This window comes from Tachysurus vachellii, chromosome 14 (assembly GCF_030014155.1).
Source record: "Tachysurus vachellii isolate PV-2020 chromosome 14, HZAU_Pvac_v1, whole genome shotgun sequence".
Taxonomy (NCBI): domain Eukaryota; kingdom Metazoa; phylum Chordata; class Actinopteri; order Siluriformes; family Bagridae; genus Tachysurus; species Tachysurus vachellii.
Window position 1 is genome coordinate 19,475,675 of NC_083473.1, and position 10,002 is coordinate 19,485,676.

General features: G+C 42.4%; 1 protein-coding gene across 3 annotated transcripts; it reads left to right on the forward strand.

Annotated features, from left to right (window-relative positions):
• Nucleotides 1-586: 586 nt before the first annotated feature.
• caprin2 (caprin family member 2) lies at nucleotides 587-8,576 on the forward strand. Of its 3 annotated transcripts, none has more exons than XM_060887443.1 (20): nucleotides 587-714; nucleotides 1,228-1,471; nucleotides 1,571-1,633; nucleotides 1,713-1,799; nucleotides 1,910-2,145; nucleotides 2,264-2,346; nucleotides 2,978-3,112; nucleotides 3,200-3,237; nucleotides 3,380-3,640; nucleotides 3,717-3,758; nucleotides 3,838-3,972; nucleotides 5,344-5,434; nucleotides 5,517-5,566; nucleotides 5,656-5,769; nucleotides 6,340-6,465; nucleotides 6,547-6,718; nucleotides 6,855-7,040; nucleotides 7,243-7,340; nucleotides 7,436-7,502; nucleotides 7,588-8,576. In XM_060887443.1, the coding sequence occupies exons 1-20, from the start codon at nucleotides 710-712 to the stop codon at nucleotides 8,130-8,132; spliced, it is 2,778 nt and encodes a 925-aa protein (XP_060743426.1). In that variant the 5' UTR covers nucleotides 587-709; the 3' UTR covers nucleotides 8,133-8,576. The 3 variants fall into 3 exon arrangements, with proteins under 3 accessions (XP_060743426.1, XP_060743428.1, XP_060743427.1); XM_060887445.1 differs by having other exon boundaries at nucleotides 6,855-6,977; XM_060887444.1 differs by having other exon boundaries at nucleotides 5,344-5,410.
• Nucleotides 8,577-10,002: the final 1,426 nt, after the last annotated feature.

The window sequence follows — 10,002 nt, forward strand, 5'->3', positions numbered from 1 at the left end:
CTATCTCTGCGTGTTATTTTTGTTTCGTTTCGATCTTGTCACGGTTCATACTTCTTCTCCAAGTCATCCTGAAAATTGTATCGTTACCTTTTTTGTTTTCAATACGAAAGCTTCTCTGAAGGAGAAGGCAATTTCCAGAATTTCCAATCACCAGAAGTACTTTTTCACATAAAGAGGTACTAATCGATCTATGCTATCTGATCAGCTTCAAGGTGAGTGTGGCTTCTACAGGATCTATTTCCCCAAATGGAGCAGAATAAACTGAACATCTGGTTATTGAACATTATGCCTCCAGTTGAATCAGAACTGTGCTGATAACCACTCTCACGTTCTAGCTCCTGCGATGTTACTGGATCCAACTTGTTTAGAACACAATTCAGTTACATCACTGGTGTGAAAATCTCCGTTATACCGCCAACGGCCCAAGCAACATTTTTGACCATTTTGGCCCTCCATACGACTCACCGAGCGCGGCTTTTGCACCCATTAGCGTTATGACGTCATGATTGCTCTCGCAGCTGCCGAGATTCCCTTGATGAGAGTGCATAAAAAGGTGAGCGAAAGCTCATGATTGGCCTCCCTTTCACCAACTGCTGTATCTTTCTGTCTCTCTTTTTCTCTCTCTTTTTCTCTCTCTTTCTCTCCCTTCCCCACCTCCCCTCATTTCATTCTTTTTTCTGAACGGCTGCATTCACAGCAGAAGAGACGCATGAGGTCAGTGAACGCTTTTATTTGTACTCTGTTTGTGATGGTGTTCAGGTTATTAGTCAGCTGATGATGATGATGATGATGATCTCCAGCAGAAAACGCTAGACAGAGATGGGGGTTTCCCCTCCATACTGGGCGGTGGCACTGAGTGACTGTTGTGCAGTTTGGCTGCAGTTTGATGTGGATGATTCTGGAGCCTGGCACACATTTGCTTAGTCAGAGGCACAAAGTTCCTCTCTCACACTGCCACACTCCGTCTAAATGTACTGACTTAATGCAAGTGCAAGCTCTGGTGTATGTGAAGTGACCTGCTTTAAAAGACTGGGTTTCTTCTAAAAGATGTACGTCTGTGTGTAGTTCAGGATGTGGGTGCTGTTATTTAACTAAGCGACCGCCTCTGCGTTTTCATTAAATGGCTTGTCGGTGTAGAGTGAAAATGAAGAATTAAAACTGTTGAGTTTGTATTTGTTGAATAGTCTCTGAAATGCAATGGGAGTTTGATATTTTCTTCTGCTCTAGAGAGACACGGACCATGGTTCAGCTGTTCAGGGTTCAATCCTCGGATGCCACGGCTCTCTCAGAGTTGATGGAAGAAAGGGATGGCGGGCGAGATGGCAGCCCGGGCACAGGTTCTCCTCACTCGCTTACAGCCCTGCAGTTCGCCCTGAACCCCTCATCCACCGTCTACCACGGATACGAGACCTACATTGAGGACGGGCTCATCTGCCTCAGGCACAAGATCCGCAACATTGAGAAAAAGAAGGTAGCTTTGCATTGTGTGCATCGTAAGCTCATTAATACCTGCCAACTTCCAGAGACATAAATGTTCATTTGTTGAAAACTTCCATGGTAACATGTGCAGCTCAAGCTGGAAGGCTACCAAATGCGGCTGAAGAATGGTGAAAAGCTGAATCAAGACCAAATGGTGATTCTTCTCAGAATTCTTTAACTGATTTGAGATTCTTATTATTTTTTTGGCTATTTAAAAAGTTGTCCTGTTGCAGGATGCGGTAGGGAGGTATGAAGAAGTGGTTCACAACCTGACGTTCGCCAAAGAGTTACAGAAAACCCTCTGTGCGCTCACTCAGGATGTAAGAACAGATCCCGTTCCTCCTTTTTTTTTTTTTTTTTTTTTTTTTTTTTTTTTTTTTTTTTTTTAAATTTCCCTTCAGCATTTTTAATATCCCTCTCTCTCTGTTAGCTGTTGACGGTTCAGAGGAAGGCCATGCTGCACGAGCAGGTCCAGATGGCCGAGGCGGAACAAAGGCGTCTGAGTATGATGCTGCAGGTGCAGTATGTCCTTTGTAGTCTCCAGAGACACGATGTCAGGAAAACCTTCAGCACGCGTGAACATGCTCGCTTCCTGTCTGCGGAGGAAGTGGAGAAGCTGCTGAACCTGGCTTTGTTATTGGCTTGCAAGCGGGATGAGAACATGAGGTTTGTATGTGGGGCAATGTTTTTCTGGAGGCTTTATTTTTGTTTATTTTTGGGCAAAATAAAAAATGGCATGGACTGTTATTCGTAGAAGTGTTATAGCCATGTCTTGTTTTCTCAGATTAGAGGATCAGATGGAACAGGCCTCGTTTGTTTACCTGGACCTACTGGATGGAAAAGACAAACCAGTTGCTGGTTCAACCTGTGTGTTCACACTTATTACAGCATTAACACATCTCTGCAATGTTCATATGTGCCACCTCCTTGAAAATTTAGTAATTTCATTTAAACCTTCAATTAATAGTCCTGTCATGAAAATTCTCAGCATTTACAGAAACGCACTGAAGTGTAACATCTAACAAGCCTGGAGATGTTGAAAGGGTGATCTTTGTCCACTTCTCCATCCTGAACTTGTATAGATGTTGCTTTTCTACTTGGGAGACTTTATTCATTTGTATGGCTCTCTTCGATATTATGTGGCCAAGTCTGAACCTCCTGGCAGAGGCAACCAGGTTTTAGTAATGGATTAATAGCGTTTAAATCAAGGGTTTGATTTTAGCATGTCCTAACGGTGCACTGGAACATTGGCTCCCTAAAAAAGCTTCATAAATGATATTTAAAAAAAAAAAAAGTTTGCATGGCTTGACTTTTAAAAAGTCCTTCAAATTGTTAGAGCGAAGCTATTGTTGACAAAGAAATGTCATTTCTTTTGCATGAAGGCTTTTTTTATGCAGGGTGCCAATAATTCTGTAAGCGATTCATGAAATTGAGATTCTTGTTAACTCACTTTATTACTTTGGTTTTTTTTTTCTTTTTCTTTCCCTCTCCCTCCAAGATAAATGTCTGAAGGAAAAGATTCTCAGTCTGGTGGACTCTGGTTTATTTGATCGTATTCCAGAGCCTAAAAAAGATACCAAGAAGAGTGAGGAACAAACTCCTGATGCGTTGTCTACATCAGGCATGTTGCCGGGTGAGCTTCCTGAGGGGAAACCTCGGTAGAGTAGCATGTGAACGTGTTGATGTGACTTATTGTGTGATCTGGTGTTTTCCCTTGCAGCAGGGGACAGTTTGAAATCTGACGTGGCTTCACGGCAGGTAAGAACAACTAATGTTAACGAACCTACAGATTATTCACCTTACTGCTGGGAACTTTAGCATTGCTGTAGCTTTTTAAAAAAAACTCTAACATTTCTATTCTTTGAGCTGAAGTGTGTCAGTAACTTTAGAATGATGCCAGTTTTTAAATAGACGCTACATAATGGAGCGTGACCTCACCAGGCCCTTGCTGGGTCAGGGCAAGGAGATGAAGGTGCAGTCACCAACCTGGAAGTCTGAGTTTGTAACCGTGAAGGAACAGGAACCACCAGACTCTTGGGATATGGAGTTTTCTGATCCAGCAGTACCCTCCAAACCGGTGCTACAGAAGCCTTGGAAAGGACCAGCAGGATTCATACCCAAATCCATGGTCACACTGAAGTCTGCTGCTACGAGCAAACAGGTGGCCCTTGCGTTTGAAATGTCTTTTTGGTTGCTTTATCAAATAATGACACTTTCTTGTTTTTTACTGTTTAAAGAAACGGCAGATAAAAAATAAAGGAAGCCAAGGCTCTAAATCAGTAAGCATGTTTCTCCACTTTATTTATTTTATTTAAATGCCCTTTTCTCACACGCACTAATAATCATCTGTTACAATAGGATGGCGAGGTTAAGAGGGCTGGACCCGTGGAGGTGTTTAACTCTCCATCCTCTCTGGCTAAGGATCCTGCATTGCGCAGACAACAGCTGGACCACCTGATGGACCAGATAACTGGCTCCTTCAGCTTTATGCAGGTGCAGAGCAGCATGCTGTTATACCCGTTTTGTTCTATTTAATGACTGGCATTTGTTTTGTAAGTAACTAATTAGACTAACTTTTTTTCCATTTTGCCTAATTTCTTTTCTTGAAAAGAACTAGCTGGTAGATTGAAGATCACCATCTACTGGATGTTTATGGTTTAACCTCAGGCAGTATTACCTAAGGCCATCACATTGTGATGGGCTTATTTATTTATTTTTGAGTATAGACCCTTCTGGTAAAAATTTTGGCATACTGACTGAGGAAAGGAACAATTTGGGCCAAGTGCTGCCAACATTGTATGGCCACCATCGGATAAAATTTGGGTTGAATTTGGAAGTACAGTGTGGATGCTCACCCCTTCCTTCCCAATTTTTTTTGTTAAGTCTTGAACTGTGAAAGTAAAAAGCCAGACATCTCTGAAATTCCCTGAGTGGAAACGAGTTAATGCGTTCTAAAGTAATTTAATTAGATTTTCCATCATTTTCAATCGGTTCTTTTTTTGCATCTCCTCCCACAAGTGTTGTCAGCTCATTAACAAATTTGGTGCATGTCATTGTGAGTAAACCTCACAAGTTAAGAAGTTTGATGGGGACACTGCCAAACAGGGTGTGAGGCTGTATATTGACAATGACTTTGTACAATGACAACTGGTAGGAATTGGCAGTCCTTTGCCCTGAGGTGAGGCAGCAAATTTCTTCCTTGTACAACCTGATGGTCATCAGCTAATAACATGCTAAACGTTCAACTGCCTGCTTTGGTGCTACTGCTCCAAATTTTGTCTAGTCTTCAAGCAGGTTTTACTCAAATCATCTGGATTCCTGGCTCCACGTTAGAGAAGCAGTGGCACCACCACAGGGCACTGGGGCAGCAGCAATGCCACCCTGCTGCCCATGCATTCATCTAGATTTTTTTTCTTCTACAGACAGAATTCCACCAGTGTCTGGAATCAATAAGTGAAATCACTCTTCTCTCCCTTTCACTGAAGTGATTGCTCTGCTACAGATGCTTATAGGAGTCTTTTTATTTTTTACTGAGAGAAATTTAACAATATCCTATAGTGCTACAGCATCTAAAGTGCAACCAGACTTCCCAAATTTACCATTTGTTACAATTTGTTTTGAGCATTATTCCCAGTTTCCATAGAAAACTTGAGTGAAAAGAAAAGCCTCACGTGATAGACTTTGCTAAGCTGTGCTTAAGAGGGAATGGATATTTAGTGCAAGTAATTTTTCCCTGGTGGATGACTGCTTTTAAATCTTTTTAACCCTGCACTTCTAAAATGGTTTGTTTGCTGTATGCTGTGAAGCAAAGCTTTACTAAGAGATGAATGAATAAATCCTAGAGAGAATTGTGTCCCCACTCAGGACTCTTTGCTGGATGGAGAAGCCATGCCTGGAAACAGCCAAAGCAGAGCGCTGGGTCTGGCTCCTGGTATAATCCTCAATTCGATACACGGTACAAATATAGTATAATAGACCTGTTGCAGCTGACAGCTGTGGCCCTGGAGAACTTGTATAAAGTTTTGTTTGTTCTGCAGCTCAGAGAGAACAGATGATCCCAGCTGACATCATGCCTCCATCTCAGAATGTAAGTGTCAAAACAAAAATTCCAAGATTTAAATGTTTTTGGATTGGATTCATGAATCTTTGTGGGTCTGTTTTTCTCCTTCATGCCAGTCGACTCCCATTCATGGCCACCAGCATTCTGGAGATGCCCAAAGCCCTCTGGCTAATGGAAATCAACTCACAGACACCACAGACCTGAAGCTGCACACTGAAGATGGACCACATGTGAGCCTCTCGTTCCTTGATGCAGTTTGTTCTTAACCTTTCGTACAATGCACGCGAACAGAACAAGCTTGTTGTGTCTGGATGCATGAAGTACCTCTAACTTATTTCTTCCATAAACTTAAATATTTGTTGCTCACTGTAAAACCCCAAACTATGAGGAAACTATGACTGGAGGCTACGCCACAGCTGTCTTTAAACAAAAATGATCAGGCACTGCTAGAAGTTTGAGATCGACTCGTTTACTGTGTGTATTACTCTTTTCTTTTAAAAATATGAGGATGAAATAATACACCAAAGATCCCAGAAAAGGATGGGATCTTGTGTTTACAATCTGGTTTTTATATAGAAAACCAAGATTGTAATCAATCAATAATTCAAGTAATATAAAAAATGAGCTCACAGATGCTCTTGATTGGCTAATGTTGCTATGATGTGAGGGAGTAAGCCCCTCCCACTCTAGTTTTGCTCTCTTGGACCATGGATGCTGCCTGTATGAAGTCATAGTAAATTTACACTTGGATTTGGACATTCCAACATTGCACAACTGTTATTTTAACATGTGTATTACAGACAGAAAAGCAGCCACTCTCTAATGGAGAAGTTCCCCCGACTGTTCTGGCGCAGACCTTCACCACTCCACCCAGTAGACGATCTCTACCCACAACCAGCACCACGTCCTTCAGCAGCCTGCACTCAGTCAGTGTTCTGTATTAAACACGTGCATGTTTCGAAATGGCTTGTTTAAACTCTACGCTGAACGCAGTGTCTGTGGTATAGGTGTTTAGCGGAAAGGTTCCTATGACCAGGAGCTCTGAGGTGAAAACTGACGAAAGTGGCTTTTTAGGATCAGTGTGTCTGAGTTACAGTACTGCAAGCACACTGAGCCACTCCACCGTGAGCACACAGACCCCACCGGAGCTCAGCCTGCCGCAAGAAGACCTGCAGATGGGTAAAAAAAAAAGGGTGCATTTGTTCTAACTTTGAGAGGGGGAAAAAATTCCCAGTTTTTGTTCATTGGGTAGAAATTACAAGTGCAGATTTGTTTTTTTTCTTCTTTATTTATTTATTTTTCCCCCTCCCCACAGAGAGTGCATACATTTCAGAAAGCGAGATCAGCGCTACCAGTCAGGTTTATTCATCTCCTGGTCCATATTCTGCCCCTCAGTCTAGTCTGGTGCAGCATTATTACCCCCGCAGTACGCTCAGAGGTATGACACATGGTACAAGAGGACTCTCTCACTCCTCATTCCGCTCACCTGGGGCTTCCAGAGGTATCTTCTTTCTACACTTTTTCCTTTTGTGTTCCTCTGGACTTTACCTCTTGCTCCTTCATATACTTTCTTCTGCTGATTTGAAAATTTTTTTTTTCTTAATGATGTTACGGGAGTTGATGGGGCTGTTGGTTTGGGTAATAAAGTATAAGATTTATTTCCATGTGTGACTTGGTTGAAATGTAGTATTTTTGTTTCCCAGGTGGCTATGAGGTGCACAGAGTAAACGCACGTGCACCTGGAGGAGGTTTTAGTGCCCAGACCCAACGTGACACTGGATCAGTTCTGTACACCTCCCAGGTACGACATCGCATCTCTTGGGTCTTAGTCACCCAGCCATTTTTCATCTGGAATGAGCAGTTTGATGCTGGATTAAATGATTTTTTTTTACAAAGGAAAACGGGTATCAGCCGAGTCTTAAACGTACCGGAGGCACAGCAGCTCGGAGGACCAGCTCAGTTGGTACGTGTTGCTCATTTCTCGGCTTCCACTCTAAGGAAGATTTTTGTTCAAATCGTGTCTAAAAAGTAAATTGTGTGCAAATCAGGTTGGAGTGACTCTTCCCAGGTGAGCAGCCCAGATCGTGAGGGTACCTACATAATTGACTCTGCTCATGGTGACACGCTGACCATCGCGGGGTCTGGTGCACCAATCACTGGTCCTCCTCACACCCTAATGCATGTGTACCCCCAAATTCGTGTGGCCTTTTCAGCTGCCCGTGCCACAAACTTGGCACCGGGTACTCTGGATCAGCCCATCGCCTTCGATCTTCTCCACAGCAATCTAGGTGGTGCTTTTGATGCGCCCTCTGGCCACTTTTCCTGCCCGGCAGCAGGCACATATGTCTTCTTCTTCCACATCCTTAAGCTGGCCATTAGTGTGCCGCTTTATATCAATCTGATGCGCAATGATGAGGTTGTGGCTTCGGCGTACGCCAACGACGGCGCACCCGACCACGAGACGGCCAGCAACCACGCCGTGCTGCCTCTGCGCATCGGCGATCACATCTGGCTGCGCCTCCACCGTGGCGCCATCTATGGCAGTAGCTGGAAGTACAGCACCTTCTCAGGCTTCCTGCTCTACCCGGACTGAGTTTATCAACTCTACTGTACACTGGGATGTTGATTTGGATCTTTTGGCTTGCCTGTTAAATCACTCACAGCACTTTTTTCCCCTCCATTCCTTATTGCACAAAGTAGCATAAAGTAGATGTGGTGACATTTGTCTGCTAATTCTGAGGCAGGTTAGTCTGTGTGGATTTCCAACTTACAGACACCCTTAATTTAAATGCTGGCTTTTTTTCAGAGCCATACATGTTGTGAAGCCATGTCTGCTAACTGTGCCTTTTCTTTCTGGTTACTGAGCACTTGAATCGCTTGTATGAATGTAGATTAATCTGAATACTTGACACAATGAGCACTTTAAAAGGTGACACTGTGACTGTTGTGATTGATTTGAATGCTGATTGCCAATCAGGCAAACTAACCAAATGTGGGTCCCTCTTTGTGCCTGAATAAAAGATGATGTGCAAATTCACTCTGTTTCCGGATTCACAGATTCTTTGTTACCTTTTGTGTAAATAATCAGGTTTATCCTGAAAGTTTATTAATTTAGGATTTTCAGTGAATAATTCCACCAGGGGGCAGCAGCATCAAACTAAAACAATTTTCCAATTAAAAAAAATAAAAGGTCTTATCAGTTCTAGTTCAGGGAATGTTTGTCACCAAGTATTGTGTTCATGTTCCAGCTTGATTTAAAGAACACACCTAGGAGTGGACCTGCAGTCTTTAGTAGTTGGGACACCAGAGAGGACTAGAATTTAAAGAACACAAACTCTCTCAAAATATCAGTGTGAAAATGCCTGAATGCACAACTCCAGGGTATTTACAGATTTCTGTGCTGATTAACTGTATGAACTATAGTACCAGTTTTCAGATTTAAAGATGATCTATTAGGTGTGTGATGTACATTGGTTCTAATAGTCATAAATTTGCTGTGGGTGTAAGACCCAGAGTAAAAAAAAAAAGCATAATTGCTCTGCTGCTGTGAACTAGTAGAGTTGTGTAAAATCTCTTGTCTTGTTCATGTGAAAATCCAAGCTGTTGCTTAAATATGCTGTCGCAAGCCAGCCAGTGTTTTCTTTTTATCAGCACGTATGAATATGAGGAAGATAATATAAGAATCTGTTCAATGTTCTCATCAAAGGAACAAGTGTCTCAGTAGTACATCTCCACAGATGTTCTTCAGTCATTAGCATCCCATCTGTTCGTGTCGATCAGTTTAATCCTCACTGGTGGTGTTTACCAGAACACGTGTAGCCAGTTACAGGAAGAATATACAGTTTAATTCAGAGTTTTCAGGCATTTGTTTGCATCTAGAGATGGAAAGTTAGTAGTTTAGTCAGTAAAGAAAAGAAAAGGCCAGAGAGAGATTGAGAATGTTGAAATATGCTTGATGCATGTCACACTGACCTTTTCTTTCTCTTTCTGGCACTAACAGGCCATCAAATTGAGTTTCTCAATCTGGTCTGTGCTATTTTATTATAATGGTTTAAAAACCCAGTATATAATTGAGTTTATCAGATTTTTGTGTTATATCTTCATTAATATGAGGTGCAGAGAAATTCTTCCTGGAAATTATAATTGTAAATATGACCGGTTTTAATTAATGCTAATCTGTGTTCTGTAGTACTACATGGAGTCCATAGTCTATCCCTGCGTTCTCTGGGTATAAAGTGGTGGACACCCTGGATGGGGTGGCAACACATCACAGCGCACAATTTAGAAATGGCAGTCAGCCTACACCACACGTTAGTGGAATGGTGGAGGAAACTGGAGAACCTCTGAAGCACAGGGAGAACATGAAAACTCCACATAGACACAAAACAGAGGCTGGACTCAAACCCCAACCTTGGAGATATGTGCAAACATGCTAATCATTAATCCACTACGCTCACACTGAA